Consider the following 21,298-nt stretch of genomic DNA (forward strand, 5'->3'; position numbering starts at 1 on the left):
TACTTTCGGCTGTCCTCCCTAGTCATTGTCATGAAAGAATTCAAAACCAAAGATGAAGTTGAAGCAAAAAGTATTTCAGTTTGCAACATCACAAGTTAACAATGATTTTCAACCTCTTTAATCTGCCGATTATTTTTATTTTGCTGGATTCCATGCGGCTTTCTTTCACCTCTCAACATTTCTCTCATAATTTCATGTATAATAGAGCCGGGTAATATTTTCTTTAAAAAATTTAGTAAATCTTAAGAAATATTGAAACACCTGTGATCAAACACGAGTATATTCTAGAGTCAACATCGGTATGATTATCTCTAGGTGATTAACGTTTTGTCCTTGTTGATGTTGTTGTTGATTTCTTTTTACTTTAAATTATTTCCAATTTTTCTATACCGTTTGGCAATGGCAAAGCGTAGTGTCAGACGCAACGCAACGGGAAGCACGGCATGGCGCGTCGCCACCGCTCAGCATTCTATTAGTCCCCTCGAATTGAAAAACTCAGTGCTGGTACTGGAGAAATGCAAAACAAATAAAGCCTAATACTGACAGTTTAAATAAGTTGTTTTTAATATCCCCCACCCCCTTCCTACCGAGCGCCAGGCCGCGTGCAGCACTGCCTTGCCGAAGCGCGCAACTCCAACAACAACCCAACCTCCATACGCGGTTTATGCCCAGCGTAGCAAAGTATACTCTGGGTGCTTATCAACCCTCCCGGCTTGCAGGTCTCTACGCGGATGGGTCCGCGGTAGCGAGAGGGGTGCGGGGCAGTAGGGGGGGGGGGAGCGAGGTCCGGCATTATCAATCAATCCACTTGAGCAGGCGTTTCACCTCTAGTGCACTAGAAGGTCCCCTTAAAATCTTCAATTCTTGTTCAATTCAATTCCGGCTCCCCCTGGTCGGGGCGCGAGATCTGCGCCCATCACCTATCTCAAGTGCCTATTCACTTATGAGATTTTTCCAGCAATTTCAAGCCCTGTTGGATTTGACCCCTCTCCCTTGAATTATACATTGAATGTTTGCTCGAGTAGAGTAAAAATCGTGTTTACTTCAACCTCATTTTCGACAAAATGTGACCTTCCGCGGAATGACGACCTCATGCAGAGCTGGAAATCGCAAGATCGATTCGATCAAAGCCGGGACGCCTTCATTTTTGTGTATATGCAACACAGGCAGCCGTAGAGTTAGAATAGTTGCATCATCAAGGCGTTGCTGTCAGTCACGTCGCGCCTCGTAGTTTCGTGTTCACTGGCGAAAACAGAGAGCGTCACCCGACACTTAGCCGTGTTCTATTGCTTCATATTCTTTTCTTCTTTTCCTTATTTTTCTTATTTTTTTAGATAATTTTTCTCATTTACTTTTATTTCCTCTTGTTTGTATTTTTCTTGCTCATCTCCTACGTTTTCTTCTTAGTATTTTCTCTTTTTCCTTCTCCTACCACTCTTTTCACACTCTCAGTTCGTGAGTAAGGATCTGGTTCAAAAATTTTAAGAGATAAAATTCCTGTTGTTCTCAGAGGAAAATTCACACGGATTTCTATCGAACATTACGTATCTTTATAATCTTTTCGTGGTAGAAAAATGAATGTATGAAAAGAAGAAAAAATGAACGAATAATTATTTCGTAAATAAAAAAAAACCTTAAATTTGGAACACGTGAGTAAATCTACACCTTCCTCAAATTACGAATATTTCATTTAACCAACTCCTTTGAAATGTTGTACTCTGCCTATGCGGTGCACTACTAATAATCACCTCTTGCTTTATAATCATTCTGTTGATTTTTATGAATGCTGCGCATGATGAATTTCAAAACGCCTGCCAACTCACTATGAACGGAGACCCTCAAAAAAGGGGAAATCATCCAGTGCTGCCATTTATTCACAGAGAAAATCACCCTCTCCGTGAACATTCCTCTAACACTGCAATCATCCCCCAGGCTTCAGCTGCATACAACGCGCTATTGTAATTTCCTGAAGCATGGACAGTGGCTTAACCACAGACTCTCGTATCCTGAACTGAAGTGCCAAATTTTCTAGAAATCCTCCGACACTCTACACGTAGGCCTCAGAAAGGCGAGTTTTCTCGTCGGGTTGGCAACCCTGTCTCGAGACCGCCGTTAATCCTTTCCGTTCTCGCGCGTGTGAAGTTCCGCGTGTGAAAACTTCACCCTTGTCATATTTACGGCCGAAATCGTACATCATACATCGTTCTGCTTCACCCCGTCAAAAAGAGCAGCAACGACTAAATTCTTGACATTTTATTTTCTAAATGGAGAATTTGCATGCAAATTTTGTATCGCTTCATCTGAAAGAGCTTAAGAAGCTGATTACACATAATTTTCTTCTGATATGGGAAATAGTATAAAAATAGATTTAAAAGTGAGAAAAGGCACCGCCTAGTGCCGTCTTCTGGGGGCATTTCCCATTTAAATACATGTATTTTAGCCGATTAGATAATTTTTTTACATTTTTTCCAATAATTGTTCAATTCATGAACCAAAGGTATCCTTGTGTTCAGTTCACTCAGTAGTTTTCAATTAAACACGAAATTCATCAAATTTCAGTTACCTGCAAATTCTCTATTCTACCGATATAAATCGAAGGAATTTGTAGAGCGCACTAAAATAATTAAGTACATCTTTTTTGCACCAAGTGGGAAGTGCAAGAGAACGGTAAATGCTCAAAAATGTCCATTAATTCCAAGACAACAGTATGTTTATGTTTCTTAACTTCAGACCATAGCATATACGGTTGTCTTGTTCCGATTGGCATAATTTTCGCTGAGTTTCAACTCTCAGATTTGTTCATTATATTTAAGTCGTTATAAACACGCAAAATACTGAAGATGCTCCATACTGCTGTCTTGCACAGTTCAATTAAAGTAAATTTAAGTTCAGCTAACTGGGTGGATTTAATCACTCCAATGACCGCAAAGTTCCTGACTTATGATTTTTGATAATTTAGGAATATCAGAGGATTTGCTCGATTTTATTTTCAACTGAAGCACTCAAAAGGTTATTTTTATTTATTTTTTTATTTCAAACATAATTTTTACAGACATTGCTTTCTACAGTAACACACACACCCTCCCCCACATTCATTCGAATTAACCAAAAATCTGTAGCCACTCCTTGATACAACTATGACTACACGATAGCTGTCTATTTTGCATAACCAAAGCATTGAAGGCGTTTTGGATCTCGGCATGCATTTTCTCAGAACTTAATTTTTGTGCATACCGCTCTTCTCGATAACACTTCTTCTTCTCCTTCCACTAACGATTAGGACTTAGCCCTGTTTGTCAAGGCCACCCAGTATCGAGCGGAATAAACTATTTAAATGTTAAAATCTAAAATTCACTAAAAATAAAGGACTCGTCAAATCTATTAAAACAGCATAAAATCTTCAATCATCCTCAGGAGGAGAGAGCCAGCTTTGTGCCCATCTCTTAGGCGGTTGTCCAGGTAATTTTTTCCCTAAGGGTTGTCCGGTCAAACATTTTTTTGCTAGTCTCTCTTCATCCATTCGGTCAACGTGCTCCGACCACATCTTTCTCCTCGAACTAGTCCACTTGCCTACATCTTACACCCCAAGAGCATCCCTGATGGACTCGCCGGTCTGCCAATCCCAAAGTGTAAAACCTGCTATCTCTCTTAAAACTTTCATCTCAACGGTGTAAACCAGCACAAAATCGCTGATCGACAGCACAAAATCGCTGATCGACAGCACAAAATCGCTGATCGACAGCACAAAATCGCTGATCGACAGCACGAAATCGCTGATCGACAGCACAAAATCGCTGATTGATAGCACAAAATCGCTGATCGATAGCCCAAAATCGCTGATCGACAGCACAAAATCGCTGATCGACAGCACAGAATCGCTGATCGATAGCACAAAATCGCTGATCGACAGCACAAAATCGCTGATCGACAGCACGAAATCGCTGATCGACAGCACAAAATCGCTGATCGACAGCACAAAATCGCTGATCGATAGCACAAAATCGCTGATTGACAGCACAAAATCGCTGATCGACAGCACAAAATCGCTGATCGACAGCACAAAATCGCTGATCGATAGCACAAAATCGCTGGTCGATAGCACAAAATCGCTGATCGATGGCACAAAAGCGCTAAATCGAGTGAGTCCCAGGACGACAAGGAAACCCTGTCGAAGGTCTGCCATTGCACCGGCTTCGGCGTCGGCCATTAATGTGCCCTTTCAAAGTCAAGGGGACAGCGGGGATGAGGCTATTCAACAGGGATATCGGAGGGGGCACGAGTCCGGCGGGGAGGAGCGAGAGCGATTGAGGGGGTGCTCAAATGAAAGTCCGTGTCCTCGTTTAGGCCCAAATGAGAAGCCCCCGCCCGAACTGTGATGACTAATACTCGAACATTGATACCCTTATTTTTTTGCAAGTCACGTCGCGGTGCCAATTCGGGGGATTCTTTCGATTTTCCCCGTCAATTCGTCGCACTGGGGTGAGTTCGAAACCGCGTATCCTGCGTTCGTCATGTGACGTCGCAATTTACCTAAATTATTTTATTTCATAGCAGAGAAGCTGATCAAAATTTGATACCTCGTATTTCTGCTCATTTTTCTTCGGCCTACAGAGGATATTCTTTAAAAATTTTACAAAATAATAATATTTTCTGTTCATTAAAATGAGTAGGAAAAACGCATACATTTTAAAGAGAGAAAAAATGTGTTTTTGAACCTTAACTCATTACGAAGCAGTCGATGAATTCTCACATACTTGCACGCACAATTTGCTAAGTTGCAGATTTTCCGGCGATTTTTTCAATGCAGGGCCGTAAGATCATTTTCATAAAATTTCAGGGTCACGTTTATGGATATCATAAGTAACGTCTTGAAGAAAAATTAGATATCAATAATTTTCTGATAACATTATTTAGGGCTTCCGACCAACAAATTCACGCACTTGCTGCAGTTATTACGAAGCGGGACTCATGGGTCCACCGTCTTTGTGCCGTTTGATTCGTCCGTGGTGCCCATGAAGACATTGGTTAGGGCAAGCAATGAGATGAGAGAACAAGTAAGTTTATCATCGGTCACCCCTGTTGCTCTAGAATTGTAGGATATGGGTTATAAAGGAGAGGAAAATTCTGGAGATTCTCTTCTAAAACTTGGTTTCTTTACGAGCCATGCTTAACTGATTGTGAATAATTAAAGTAAAAAAAAAAAAAAAAAAAAAAAAAAAAAAAAAAAAAAAAAAACATGAACAATAATTAACTGATTTTTGCGGTCTGTTACGGTTTTATCTTTTTTCTGCACTTTATTTCCTGTCCTCCGTTTGAAAATTACTTGCCGGATAGCTGAAAATCAGCAGAATCAAGTGATGTTCCTTAATTTCGATTCGAATACAATTTCATCCCCTCGTATTTAAAGCAGTTGCTCGAGGTAAAAACAAACTTCCGAAGTTTCACGCTGGTTTGCGGCACTCTCGATTAGTATGCTGTGCTACGGATTCACGGATCCGCCAAAAATTTAATTCATTTCGATGATTATGTAAAATTTCATTTTCAATGAGTTAAAATAGTCGCTCGACCTCGAATTTTAGTTTTGAAATTCCAATTCCTCAAAGAGGGAAAGATTTAACTCATAAATCCGACAATGACGCACATTCACCCTTCCAACTGTTTACCCATTACCGCGACTGCATTTCGTTAATTTCTTATTTGTCGGTGGTGCAAGTTCGCCGGGAGAGTTGCGCGTGCGCCGCGGACATTAGGGAGCTTTTAGCGTGCGTGTGGGCCTCCCCTCCCCTTCGAACTGCCTTATTAATTCATCACTAATTTAATTATCCTCCGGCTCCTTCGATTGCTTTTTTAACAATCCACGATCGACCTGTTTGATTTCAGGCCCTCTCTCCCCTCCTCGGAAAATCCATCAGTCGTTATTCATAGACCCGATTCTAGTCCATCAACAACGCAATAAAAAACTCACGGCATCGTTACGAAAACTGATTCCGCATCGGGGCAATTCCCTCTCATCGGAGTAGCCAAAAACAAATTGACACTTTTTCTTTATGGTAAACCCTCCCCCCCCCATCCGCACCCCATCTTATACTATTTCTTGGTTAAGAGGAGTCGGCAATCATTTTTTTTTTTCACAAAAATTTTCTTTCGGTTTTTTTCTAATTGATTTCTGCACATACTCAACTGTAATTTAAAACCTTTTTTTTTTTTTTTTTTAAATCTGATCATCATTGAAAAACGTATGCAAGATTTTGTGACGGATGGAGTAATGCAACCTTATGTGTGCTCAAAACTTTATACAGGCTTTTCTCCAAACTCTGTTTTTTGACTTTAGGGTACACTTTTCTCAAAATAGTGGATGGATTTTCAAAAACTTCAATTTTTTTCGCAATTCGTTTTTTAGAATGAGACTAGAAAATTCACTTAGTATTTCGGCAGATACAGTTGGTTGGTTTTTCTTTAAAAAAAAAAAAATTACAAAACATAATAAAACCTAAGCGAGAGGATTCGACGCGACGTTGCAATCGGAGATCCGCACTTTTCGACTTTAGCCATCGATAAACATAACAGCAATAGCGTTTATTATGTCATAATTTTAGGAGCACTGAATTATTTTTTTTCGTCAACATTTTATCCATAAATTCAATTAATTTTTTACAAATAATCCTTAGAATTTAGAATGTTTCATACGCGCATTAATTATACTCTAATTAAGTGTACTTTTTCGTAATTCTTCCTTTTAGTTGGCCATGTTTTTATTCAAGTTCAGCTGTATCTTCGAGCTTCAAAGGCAAAACCACCAAAACATCACGCGGTTACTTGAAAAATTCAGAACGCACATCGAACGCATTTAATCGGGGCGAAGTAAACCAATAAATAAACCATCGAAACCGCACTTTATTTTCCGCAGCATTCCGATCACCAACGCGTTATAAATACATCAGTATGACGTAACAGTGCGAACATTTGCAGTTGCACTCACATTCATTGATAATTTTTTCTTCTTTTCAATTCGCAGCCCCGAGCAGACATATAATTTTAGGTTCAATAACGTATTCGTAAACACTACATAATTACACTGAATCGGCTTTGTCTCTGACTTGTTGAGTGTTTCTACTAGTTTATCATCATTTTTTCTAACCAAGTGATAACGCAAATCATGCGAAAAGCGGAAATATCTCGCCGTGAATTAATTTATTCCATCCTCTGTGTAATCAGAATCTCATAACAACTCCTTAAATGCATCTCGTGCAACAGCATAATCAGCGATACTGCCGTCCTGAGGAAGAACACCGTATGAACATTCGAGAGTTGCCAAATTTCCTTCGATAAAATGTTTGTTTTTGAGGAAAATTAGGAATATTTTTCCTTTAAATTTTCAGAAGTTTTAGATCAAATTACAAACAAATTTACCTGAGAAATTGGTAAACAAATATCCAAAAAAAAATTCTGAAAATTATTGATTTGCCAGGAGAAATTTGGCAACGCCTGAAGGCTCATACGGCGTTTTTCCTCAACACGGCAGGGTGGGTACTCGCGTACTCGCGGAGTAAGTATCGGTACTCCCGCCTCGAAGAAAATATGAAAAATGAAGGAAAATCAAAACACCCCCGACTGATGTATTCTTGCCCTTTTTTGATGCTCTTTTACGGTTTCATGGAAGGTTAATTCATAATCGCTCTGGTGGTTTGCATAAGAAACTCAAAAATTCAATTTTCATCATTTTGCCTCGCCACACAACCCCCCGCCGTTGGCATGAATAAAAGATTCTTTATGTAAATAAAAATATGTAAATGGGGTAACGGGGTGAGTCTGAAGTTAAGCGAGTTTCTAGAGACTTTGTAATATCTACACTCTTTGCCTGTCGACCTCGACATCCTCGCTCAGGTCAAAATGCCCTCGAAAATATGTCCAAAAAATATGTCTACATTTCTCTAAATATGAGATATGAGCTATGATTTCATGATGAGATCTGTGATTAATTTTGTCAAATTTGTCATTATCGAACTGAATTTCACTTTGCTTCCCAACAATTTTTCCATAAATATATTTATAATTGACACATGGTAAACACGACGAAAATCAACTTTTATATATTTTGTGCAATTTTTATTGACACCGAAATAATCTCTGCTGACGTTAAACTAATAAACCAGGTAATGTTCGTTTAAAATATAGGTAGAGTCTTATTCTGATAGCTCAGAATCCACGAAGAATCAACTCTCAAATTTTAATCCTGAGTCTCATTTGCCTGTTACATGGAGTCTACCGTGCTATCAGGCCAGAATGACATGAGACTAAAGAAATATATGGAAAATTGAACATTTTAGGTAAATATATCATGGAATTTCATGAGACTTCGGGACTGCGAGACTTCATAATGTACTTCAAATATGAAATGTGTATCTCAGTAGCTGGGTACGCAAACCGCACTCAAACAGACCTTTTATAAAAAATAAAAAAAAAAATTATTATTTTCTTTATGTGTCTCAATTTTCATAGCAATAATAAATGTGAATAAAATGATATCTTAGGTCAACCTGTAAATTTCACTTAATTCCTCAGCTAAATGTTAATTGTTCCTCTGCAATCTAGAGTATTTTCGTTACATTTATTTAATTTCGGAAATTCTCTAAAATCTTTCACGTAAAATTTCATGTAATTCGCACCACGCTGCAGCAGTGTCAACATGAAAGTTTTCAACACTTGATCGAACAGGATGCAATGCAAAATGCAATGGCTGGCGGTTGCGTCTTGACATGAATCCCGCGCCGGCATGTATGTCGCGGGGCGCTGCTGGCGCCGGCAGTTCTCGCCCCGCGATCTCCCGGGACGGTCGCTGTCACGCTCTCAACTTCGTCGCATCCGTGTTCGAATCCTTACGAAGTTCACGTGTTCGTCTCAAATCCAAAACAAACGTGACGGTTTTTTTTCACTTTTTCGATTTTTTAGCCTCGAACGTTGTCGCGTATTTTCTCGCTAAAATTTAACACAAGTGTTATTTCATACTCTCCAAACATTTCTTTTTTAATATTTCATAGTCCATAAAACACGATTCGCACATGTTTTCCCAAAGCTAAAATAGTTGCTCACTCCCTTACAATAAGCCCTCTGATTTCTAACCTACCTCCTTTTTGAACTTGAAAAAGTGCGCGATAATCTCGAGAAACATTTTTTACTTTTTTAAGCGGCTGTATTTTGTTTTTTTGGCGACGGTTTTTTACACCATATTTTGAAGTTAATTTTTTTTCTGTATATTTTTTCGGCATATTTGTTAGATATTTTTTTAATTTTGAAGCTCGTTCATCTTTCAACTGCCAACATGAAGAAAATAGAACGTTTCTTTCAATAGAAATTACTCTGAGGAAAACTTGCGCCTTTGTTCCTTTAGTGCATTGCAACGATAAAGCTCAGAGTGCAATTCCGGATGATTGCAATTCCCATTTGAATATAAAAAATTCAAAAACGTGTCGATGTGTTTTACGTGCTGACAGTAATGAAAAAACGACCTAGGTCCGTCGATGGCCCTCGAACAAGTATTTTTTAAAAGATATAACGGTTGTGAATAAAAGCTGTATTATGGCGTTATGAAGTTTAAAAGTGTGTGCACGGTACTCAGTATTTCATTCGTGACGAATGCCGTATATTTAAAAGTGAAATTTTCTTAAATGCCGGTCAGATGACCATCCATCAAGCGGCGATTCTCCTTGATGAGGGGTGCAAGTCGAGCGCGGAAATATCCTAGTGTTGTGCGGGTTGCGTGCTTTGAGTTCTAGTCGAATAGTGCGTCTGTGCTCGCCCTGTGGAATAATTTACGGCGGAAACATGAGGTTGCTGATAATCACTGTCTGTCTGTGTGTCATCAAAGGCTCCTCAGCGCAAGCACCGCCACTTCACGAGGGGGCAACCATTTTCCATCACGAAAGTGAGTCGCTTGTTACTGTGTTTATCTTCTCTACTGCTGCTTTTACAATGACGACGCTCCTCGTTTCAGAATTTCCTCGGTATTTACTTTGCTTCAAGGAGCCCACTCGAAGGGTGAATTCCTAACTTGCAAAATGAGAAAATGAGAAATAAAAAATGAATCACCTACAAATATTCCTGTGAAAGAACTTAGGTTGTTTCAAAGGAAACTCCATTTTTTCCTAATTGGAAGAAAAAAGTGTCCAGTTCCTTTCGGAGGTAATCATTCGCAACAGAAAAATTCTCCATGGTACAGCCGAAAATATTCCCATGATGGGAAATATTAAAAGGGTGCTCCTATCCATTCAAAAGGAACGTTGCTTACTGCAGAATTTCTTTCACAAAAAACAGAGATATGAATCGCAATTGAATGGTATAAAACTGCGAAATTCTGTGACGTGCGACGTTGCCAACTCCTTGTACCTGACATTCCGATCGTGAGCTTCAAAAAACACGTACATTAATTTGAGGAATGAACATTTTTGTTTGAACTATCCACAGAATATTCTGAAAAGGGGAAGAAATTACAAAATGTTCCCAGAAATTAAACCATAAAATTGTATAAAAAAAAAAAAAACCAAAAAAAAAAACAAATCTGCAACGACGCAGGCGAAATCCGTACCTCTAGAGTTTCATTATTGATTTTGTGTTGATCAGCATAAACGTACGGTTATAAACTAAAAATCGAAGGAGACAGGGATTTTAGGGTCAACGAATTGAAAATATATTTATTATTACCTACTACATTATCGTTCTGTCAATAGGGGCTCATGCATGTTTCCGCAGAAAACATGGCAAGAAAAGTCAAAATGAACCTCAGTAACTATTGATGAGGATTGTAGTTTAAAGAATGTATTTTAATGAAGATATTTAAAATTAAAAAATGTTTCGGAGCTCAAAAATGTCGGATGAAAATGCAACTATCCACCTCCCAGTGGAGCAAAGTAATACCAAAGCATTCGCACATCATTCCTTGGGGTAGAGTGTGTTTTTGCGAATGTGTCAAATTCTGTTTTATCCACGAAATTTGCCCCTTCAAAAAATATACTCATGTGCATTGACCACTGAGGCCCTATTCCTCATCGATGTGCAAAATTTGTGAAATTTCTCCATGATCTTGTCTTTTCTTATCTTTTCTTTTTTTAAAAAATACTTTCCATAGAAAGTCAGCACAGAAATACAAGTTAATTTTCTTTTAAGGAAGATAAAACAATAGAGGCATCAAACCTTAAGTTTAATGCTTTACAGTCTCACACTAGTTATTCGTAAAGGAATATAAAACCTAAAATATAAATCGATTGAAGAAAAAAGTCACGCGCATACAAATTACTATACGGGATATCATGTTTTATTGCTCGCAAAACTTTTAATTAAAATAACTTAAGACCATCAAAAAGCGGTCTTTTCAGGGATAAAAGAGGAAAACTTTGTGCACCCAGCAATAAAATTAAGTGACATTTAAAAAGTAGAAAGAGAAACAGGAAACTTATAGTAGTAGTAGCAGTAGTATTAGTAATATACGTTAATTTGAAAGCGGTGCCGTAGCAATAACTATGGTCAAGTACGTGGAGAAGGAAAATCAAGACGAGAAGAGATTTTGAGATGGAGTCTCAATCAGCCTTTTTAATGTATTTATCCGTGTAAGTTTACTTTTTAAGAGAAAGCTACGTTTCTTGTAAACACTTTTAATAAGTATGCCTGATGATGTGATGAGAAATAATTGTGAGTGAAATGTTTACACGCATCTTTCACCAACAATCCATTAATAGCACTATAGCGGCGGCGTGGAATTTGAACTACGAAAGTGCAACAACAAAATTCTTCTTACATTGAAGGGCCTGGCCTCTTCATATGCCGCACTGTACCTACTTGGCGTTCGGTAAAAACCTCAATTTATAGTTTTTATAATTTTTTTATATTATTTTATTTTTTTTTATTGGTTTTATTGCTTCTATTCTTTTCCCCAGTCAAATGACTCTGGAACTTTCTTATCGGTCGAGATGCGACACGCTTTTCTACGCATCTAAATCAGTGTTTCAACCTAGGTATATGACCTCAGAGTTTTCTGATTAGTTGGATCTTAGATCAATCAGAATCTGTGTTAATTTTTCTGCATGATTTTTGCATATTTGCTTAGGACGATGCAAAAAAGGCTTCAAACCAAGTAAGAAAGAGGATTCATCCCTTGAAGTTTTCGGGATTGTCGGGTTCATGACATGTATAGAATATTATGGCGGCGTCGAGAGATTGGGATGACTTTTCAATAGACATACATACATAAGAGTCGCTCTCCGGCGCTCTGCGACGCCTACATGCCACAAAACTCGGTCGTCCCACAGATCATCAGGGAGATCTATGGAGATCAAGAGTTTAAATAGACACCTCTGCGAATTCTAGTCACCAAATTCAGGCATTTCTCTAACTGCGGGCCATAGTTTTCCATTATTAGTTTAATAAGCACATTTCTGGGGGGATCAAATTTTTTCTTAAAAAGATCAGAATCATGAGTAGCATCAAAATTTGCCCCGGCAAGCGTGATTTTTCAGAATTTTCTGTATCTCTCCTCTGGTGAGAAATCTTCCTGGCTCTCACGTCCTCCCCAGACGCCCATTTTGAGGACATCAAGGACATCAAATATGCCAAAGCCGTCGAAAAATTACTCACTACTGACACAATTCTAATGTTGGTTTACCGGTGCATCGTGCCACGAAAAAACCGGGTGTTGGGAAGTGCCGGCTGCCGGGTCGCCCGGTTGCAGTATTGCTCCTCCCTGCTTTCCGGCATCCAGTGTACTTAATTCTTGGTTTTATTACACCAGTATGCCCATTTTGTGTGCACCCATCCCCCTCCATGTCATCCCTTTTATCTTAACACATGATTTTTATTACCTTTCATTACCATTCGCTTTTATTGCCCACATTGAAATCGTGGACATCTGATTTACGGTCGATGTCACCGGTTCTTTTTTCGCAGCATTGTCTGGCACTCATAACTTTTGATTGTCTCAGCGTAGACGTCTCGCTCTCTCATACGCGGGAATTGGATGGATCAATGCAATGGTCGGTGCCTTCCAGATGCGTTCTTAGCAGCTGGCTCGAGGCGCGCCTGTAAAACACCTCGTGCGAGGGGCCAGTGTTTACTTTGGACGTTTGAAATGGCAATGGGTAAAGTGGTGTAAAGAGCCCCGAAATTAGTTTTGCACGTGATTCGACTCACTTCTACTCGGGTGTTTAGACCAACCAGACGTTTGAATGGGTCAGTAGTAATAGCTGTGTAATCCTGCCGTGAGAAGGAATAACGCCGTATGAACATTCGAGAGTTGCCAAATTTCCCTCGATAAAATGTTTATTTTTAAGGAAAGCTATGAATAATTATATTTGAAATTTGTAGAAACTTTAGGTAAAGTTGCTAACAAAATTATAAGAAAAATTGGAAGGAAAATATTTACAAATTCCGAGAATTTGTGATCTACCAAAGGAAATTTGGCAACGCCTGAAGGTTCATACGGCGTTATTCCCTCGCATGGCAGAATCGTGATTAGATGGTTGAAACTTATAAAATGGACCAGCTAGCCAGTTTTGGAAATTGAGCATGTGGATCGAAAGTGCACTATACCACATCCTAACGTTTAAACGATTTTATAACTCCAATCTCCACACAAAGCCAAACAAAAAAAATCGCAATCCATCCCTCCTTTCTGAAAAGTATAGTGAGGAAATCGTTTCAAATCATTTTCCGCGCGTTAGTATGCACCGTATGGTTTCCTCCACATTAGATTAATCAATAGGACGTGTTTCTGCTAATTAGAACTACGCGCCAATTTCACTTCCTTTTGGGGATTTCAAACTCCCGGATAGCGCATTCTGTCAAACGGAACTAAGCGCCATGGAAAAGCATTGTGAGCATAGAACGGCAGCGGGTCTTGAACCACCTGCACCCGCCAATCCAACCCCCTCGCCCTGCTTCCCTCTATATTCTGCTTAGTTACGTTTAGCAGAAATACGTCCAATACAAGTAAAGTATTGCAAAAATCTCGTTGGTTATAGTAAAAAATGTAAATCTCCATTGCAACGTTTCAAAATCTTCAGTCATTTACTTATCTAGTTTGATATGAGCTAGGTCAATATAAAATTCCTTGAAATTTTCTATGAATATTTTTGAATGAATGAATTAAAGTCACAGAAAATTTGGATAGAAAATGTGGTTGGTTTTTACAAAAATTATAAAATAAATGAGTAAGTATAAATAAAACTTGGGCGTCCCTTTGCAACGTCGAAATCGGAAATCAACATTTTTCGATTTGCTAATATGCCTAAAATTCTGCAACGTCGCAAACCGAGATACGTGGTGCGGGAGTTTCATCGTCTCCTCCGAACATATAGGTTTCCTCACTAAATTTAAGCTCGAGTTTCTGCGGCAACCCTGCTCGAATTTTGATCGCCCAATTGCCATAATTTTATTTTCATCTCGCCGTAGACGGGCCGAACGACATGGAAGCTGTAAAGAAATCATAACCTCCGACCAATGTTTCACAGTTTCTAAAAATACTTACCCGCGCCCAGTCTCGCTTCCCAGCCGTTTAACATCCGACGTTCGAAAGGAACCCGTAAGGGTCCATAACCAAGATTTGTAATTTTTTAATTACATCTTTATTCGCATTAACGTCCTGGAGGAGTGAATATTTTTTCTCCAGCAGCGAACAAATGTACCGAGAGTGACGGTTTCAGCCCCTCTGTTTTTACATCGCCAGGCAAGAGGCCAGCAATTTATGGAGTCTCGCCACAGAGGGTGGGGTTGTTGACGGGTGACCCCCCCCCCACCCCCACCCTCCCCGCCCCCGGGGAGTCCGTCTAAGTTTTTATCGCTTATTGTGACTCGTATGAAATCAGATTTTCTCCCGGGCCCCGCCTCCGAGCGCTCCCTTTGATTTCTTTCTTACAGCGTATTTATGAATCATATTATTCTGCCTTCCATGAGTTTTATTTCTGGACGGGGAGAGATGGGAAACTCGAGCAACAATCTATAAGCTGATTCACTCCCCCAAGGCCGTATTACTCATGCCCCATAAAATCTAACGGGGTGCTTTTCGTTTTCGTCAACAACTCTCTAACCCACCCGCTCTCTCATTAAGTGAATTGAGCATGGAGCTCCGGAATAATGTTTTGGTTTGGACCCCCGGGTGAAGGGCGTTGTTATGCAAGCGAAACTTGAGGCTCCAATCACGTCTCCTTCACGCCCGGCGGATCTCCATGCAAACTTCAGTTTTCTTTAAAAAGTTAACTTGGAAGCTTTGGACCCGGGCATAATATTTTCGCACGCGTAGCTCAAGTAAAGAAAACACGGTGGCGTTTTCTGACGAAAGCATCCGCACTTCCGCAGGGGTTGACTTCAAGTTGAGCGCAGTTAATCACATCACACTTAAATTAAAAAGTGCTCTGCGCCACCATTTTTTTTTTTTTTTTGAAACGCATCGACGGTGAAACTGCAAAAATGCGTATCGCCCACCGTATTCTTTACCTTAATTAACCTGAATTTTGAGAAATGTAAACATTTTTTTACGTAGAAATTCATCCCTTTCTTTGAGAGATACTTGAAACAATTTTAAGGCCTTGTCTCCATGGGCCGTTTCACGGGATTTGTCACAGGAGAAAATCCCACCAACGAAGTCGGGGAAAATATTGAGTTAATCAATATTTACTTATACAAAAACTATACAATGTTTAGATTATCTCGATATTTTCCCCAGTACCAAGTATGGTCCTTGCACCCCTAAGACCAACTGAGGGAGGGAAAAGAAGTTTTTTTTTTTTTTTTTTTTTTTTTTTTACTACTTCAAATAGCCCACAAGGGCTAATCCCACGCTTTAAGTCCCATCCCCCCTCCGTCCCTACTGAACCAGCCCCAGGCAACCATTGTTTGAGACCATCAAACTCGGGTCGCTTGGCCGGGAATCGAACCCGGGACCTCCCGATTATAGAGCAAGCGCTACAACCACTACACCATAGGAGGCCGACAAGTGAAAGCAAATTGTGCGATATTTTGTTGTTCACTCAATTTTCCATGTTCGTTGACTTAAAATAGTTCATCTAATTGTCAATCGTGTTCAATTATTATCTTAATCCCGGTTAAATACGCGGTTTATCTTCCCGCGCCGCCGCACAATGGATCGGGTCAATGGGGGAGGTCGGACAAACTTTGGAAACTTTAAAAGCTTATAACTCCGTTTATACACAATTTTGAAGTTCTAAAAGTGGCTCAATTGGTTTCCTCGTAAAATTTTCTTCTGAGAGCACCCTTTGAAACTTAAAATGTGACGAAATAAACATGAAAATTTGCAGTTTTAGTCAAAAATTTCATGTCCGACCTCTCTAATTGACTCGATCCACTGTGCGCCGTTTCACAGGAACGCGAGAGCCCCGTCCCATGAGGACGATAACACCGAGAAAAATCCCAGAAGTTTCATTCCTGCGATTCGAACTTGGGACAAATCCCATGAAAACGTCCTGTGAAGGCACGGCATAAAAGTGAACTAAAATGCGATCATAGCAATGACTGTAATAGTGCGAATCACGAAGAAAACATTTAACAAGAGGAGAGTACCAAAATCTTCACCGATCGGTGGAGCTTTAGCCCCAGGTCTGGGTCCTGGGTCCTTGTTTGAAATTATTACCCACACAAGCTCCCTCAGTTTTCCGCAATTACCGCAACAACTGCGGAGCGTTGACATAATAACACCGTTGAAATGCTTCATCCTCCATGACAGGAAAGGGTTAGGGCAGGGACCCGTTTAAAACAGCTCTCAAACCCAGCGCGATTGTAAAATCGCCGGAAAAATCACCACCACCGTTAGAGCAACGGCAAGGCTTCGGCAATTTCACGGCAATGTTGATGGCGAGCACTTGCCATCGCTGATTTCAGCGTTTCGACTGCGTTATTCATTTCAAGTGAAAAGAGTGAGTGGAGGAGCGAAGTGGTTTTGGCCTCTCGACGCGGGCCCGATGATGGAATTAGCGCGACTGACGGCGGTGCATGTGCCCTGCACCGTCCAATTTCCAGCGCGATTGTGATTTAACCGAATGAGTGGCACGCCGTTTGGCCCGCCCCGAATTTTGATTTGGCTCCGAAATTAGATTTCCGCGCGGGAGCGGCGAATAAGCCACCCCGAACGGTTACAGCCATTCACTGAACCTGAATTGTAAACGAACGAACTACCGTCTATCCTGAAGTGATGAATCTAATAGGCATTCGAAAGTGGGGAGGAATTATCGATCATTTCTCCGCGTGGTGGGGGAGGACTTAAACACATCGATGGTGAAACTAGAACAGCACGCTGTCGCACTTAGGAAGAGCACAGCGTGTTTAAGAAATTTCTAAAGAGGATAATTGAATGCAAGAAGCTGCACCGCACAAAAAAATATGTCTCTGGGCCATATTCGCAATATTTCATTCCTCGTAAAATAAGAACTCGGAAGAATCGGAATCGACATCACCAGACTGATCAATTTTATTTCAAATACTTTTTCCTTTTCTACCTCAGCATTTAAAACTCCCTTCAAATAGAGTGGGCTTTATTTAAATTGAGGAAAGTGTAGAATACGGTAGTTTATCTCAATCCACCATCTGATTCATATAGTTCATTTTAAATGCCTCATTCGAATTGTTTGCATTTGCTTTGCCACGCGCATTTCTATCAGTTCGCGGTCCAGGAGAATGAACCAAGAATGTTTATAGTTAACACTCCGATTAAATTTGAACCTTGTTTTAAACAATATAAAACGAAATGATCTTTTAACGCAAAACAACGCGAAGAACAATGGAGAAGAATGTGCGAAGTTGGGTTCGAACCCAACATGCAACTATTCGAACTCCGCGGTGGGCCGGGTTGCATACGCTAGGTTTTGCGGGCGAAATCTGAGATCTGCCCATGGCTTATGCGGCTCTCGCGATACTGTGCGGGTGCCATCGGTGTTTTCCTCAAGCGTATGCAACCCGGCCCGCCACAGAGGTAAAATATAGCTGCATATTGTCTCCAAAACCAAACTTTATACATTCCAGTGCATTGTTCAAGAACCGAGTTTGTCTTTCGGAGAGCATTTCAATTTGCTAGAATCGCGTCACAATTCTGTGCAACAGGAGCGTCCGAATTGTTGCGCTAAATCGACGTCATCCTCGAAAACACTAATTGCACCTGTGCCATATCGCGAAAGCCATGGGCAGGTCTCAGATTTCGCCCGCAAAATCGAGCGTATGCAACCTGGCCCACCGCGAAGTTAAAATAGTTGCCTGTGAGGTTCGAACCTAACTTAGAATATTCGTCCATTATTTTAAGCTCTATGTATTATTCAAATGCAGAGTTTACCTTTCAGGAAGACATCTCAGATGGTTTAAATCGCTGTATTTTGTTTCTGATGTTTTCTCTCTGTTAACTGAGAGGTCTAGAGACATTTCACGGGATCTTCTCGGATAATTCCAATTCCAGACGAAATGAGTTTTATTTAAACTGATGATCGTGTCACTTAAATTAATTTTTTGATGGGGAGAAAGACCACGAAAATAGTTATTTCGATTCACTTGGATATGAGGAAAGCCTAAAATATTCGTTTCTTATCGAAAAATGTGGTCCAATTTCTCGATCCTTTTCTCATGATCATGCCACTTTGCTATCAATGTTTTTGTTAAATTGCATTTCCTCAAGCTTCCTCGATAATTGAGGCGGTGAGTGAAGAAAAGGCCACTCCTAATTTATTTATTTCAGAGGAAACCGCGGGGTGAATTTTCTGAAATTTTTCGATTTCAGTATTGTAAAGTCAGAAGGGAAATTCGATTAAAGTTTCAACGAGTTCCATGCATTTGCCTCAGTTCTAATGGATGAAACTTTAGCGGAGATTCTGAGACGCCGTAACGAAGAAGTGCCTTTCTGCACTGAAAAAACATTCTCGGCGTTTTTACCAAGGTCCGTTGGTACCTTTACCATCTCACTTTTTTACTAATTATTGGTAATTTTACCAAGACAGACCGGTAAGCTTACCTAAAAATCGGTATTTTTACTGTTTTTTCAGGTAAGAATACCACTTTTATCGGTAATCAATTCCCGGTAACTTTGCCATTTTATCTCGGTAATTCTACCACAGTCGATAAAAAATATTGGCGTTTTTACCAAGGTCCAGTAAAATTACCGAAAAAGTTCAATAATTTTACCGAGAATTACCAATTCCATAAATGGTAATTTTACCAAGAGAAAACTGGGATCAAATAGAACCCTGAATTCTCGGTAATTTTACCCTTTTCTTAGTAAATACACCGAGATTTTTTTTTCAGTGTAGATGAAACGTTAGCGGAGATTATGAGACACAACGAAGAAGTGCCTTTCTGGCACCCAGCGCTTCAATTTTCATCAGTTTTGCATGTGACACACATCTCGGGGGGGGGGGGGGGCTGGGCCGCGGAGCGGCCAAGGGCGGACCCCCTGATCTGAATAAAAAATGTTCGTACAAGTAGATGGTGGTAACATTCATGGCGGCTGTGACAACCGACAACCGCACCCGCATGTTTCGGGGCCGACCGACGACGCGACGAGCCCAAAAGCCGCTCGTTCCGCTCCCTGGGGCCACCGTCGCTGTCGCCATCGCTCACGAAGGTGTTAATTCTCGCGTCGAATGAGGAAATTTACGTTTTCTCCTCCGTTCTATCTTTTCACTTCTTTGTTTACTTTTTGGAGGGTTATCTAGTTGTTGAGGCTGGTCAACGGTTGAGAGGCTCTGCGCACGCACATGCAGTTGTAGACCGTGCCTCCGTGGTCATTGCACTTTCGTGGTTGACAAATTGAACCAAAAACCGTCGAAACTTCCTCACTTTCTAAAGGAGAAAATTAGCTAGTTAGGTTGACAAGTGTTTCAAGTGGTACAGCCTCCGTCCTGCTTAAGAGAGCATTAAATACAAAAGAAACGTTTTTTTGTATTATTAGGCCCAAGTGTTCCCTAGCACGAGAACTGAACTGAGTCTTGCGATAAGAAACTTTTGTTATCAGCTACTTTTAGAAACGACGTATATGCCATTAGTTTCCGTATGCATATATGTGCTTTTATTGATGAGCCAGATATGTAAATTGCATACTGCAAAATTTGAACCAACTGCGCAATAGACCCGCAGACAACAGACATTTCCGGTCATAGGAATCGAATTTCGGTAAGCCGAACCAAAGTTTGGTTGCTGTAAACAAAAACTTCGGTTACTCAAACCGAAAAAGCTCTGCGTTCATCATGAACCGACAAGGTTCGGTGTTCATCAAAAACCGACCTTTTTTTCTCTGTGATAAAATGCTCAACAAAACTATATGCAGCTTGGTTCTTACGATCATTCACAAGTCAAAACTTTTTTCCTTTTTTTTTATTCCTCAGAAAATACCTCACAATTTAATAAAATAGAGTAGAATACAAAAGATCAGATAGACCAAGGAACAAGGCATGAGCGGTACTAAAGAACACCATATAAATTATCAACAGCACTGATTAAGAAAAGAAACACAATTATTCTGTAATAATAAAAACTTGGATGGAAAAAAAACATAGAGTCAAAACTTGGAGAGGCGTGCTTCAAGCCGTTTGAGGCCGCTTCTGCGAGTGTAAAGCATGATATTTTAATTCAGTTCCGCGACGGGATCCGCAGCGAAGCCAACCAGTCTGCACGGAAGAAAATAGCACTCGTCGAAGTTAGTGCGACATTCGGAATGATTGGAAGCCGCGTTACATGAAGAAAAGTCAATTATGTATCAACGCGGATATTTGCATTTCAGCCCGGAGCGGGTCGTCGCCTGACACGCTAAGTTAAGGATTCGACGCTCGATGCGGGAAGGGGAAGGGTTACGAAGTGATGTGCATTGTGCGGGATAGCGAAAGGAATTGCAGGAGAATCGCATGCGACTCGTGCGTTTTTACTCCCAACGGTCGAAATGCAAACACCGCACCGTTGCACTGCCGTAATGCCGACTGCAGTGCCAAGAAAAAACGTCATATCAGCATTCGAGAGTTGTCAAATTTCCCGTAGTAAACTTTTTATTTTTAAGAAAAGTTATGGGTGTAATGGAGAATTTGCATGTGTCTGAAATTTGATGAAATTCGTGTTTAAGTGGAGACTACTGAGTGAACTGAACACGACGGCATCATAATTTGGTTTATAAATTAAACAATTTTTGGAGAAGATATGGAAAAATAATCTTATCTGCTGAGAGACATATGTTTAAATGAGAAATGCCACTAGATGACGTCACTCGGTGCTGAATTTTCTTATTTTTTAATTTTTTTTTTATATTATTTCTCTTATCAGAAAAAAGTTTAAAAAA

General features: G+C 40.1%; 1 protein-coding gene across 1 annotated transcript in view; it reads left to right on the plus strand.

Moving 5' to 3' along the window:
* Window positions 1-9,822: 9,822 nt before the first annotated feature.
* Window positions 9,823-21,298, plus strand: part of LOC140224147 (protein sax-3-like) — a 111,473-nt gene continuing 99,997 nt past the window's right edge. The window contains exon 1 of the mRNA XM_072297569.1: window positions 9,823-9,922. Coding sequence (XP_072153670.1) covers window positions 9,823-9,922 — 100 coding nt within the window. The remainder of the gene's footprint in view (window positions 9,923-21,298) is intronic.

The sequence above is a fragment of the Bemisia tabaci genome, chromosome 3, assembly GCF_918797505.1.
Source record: "Bemisia tabaci chromosome 3, PGI_BMITA_v3".
Classification (NCBI taxonomy): Eukaryota; Metazoa; Arthropoda; class Insecta; order Hemiptera; family Aleyrodidae; genus Bemisia; species Bemisia tabaci.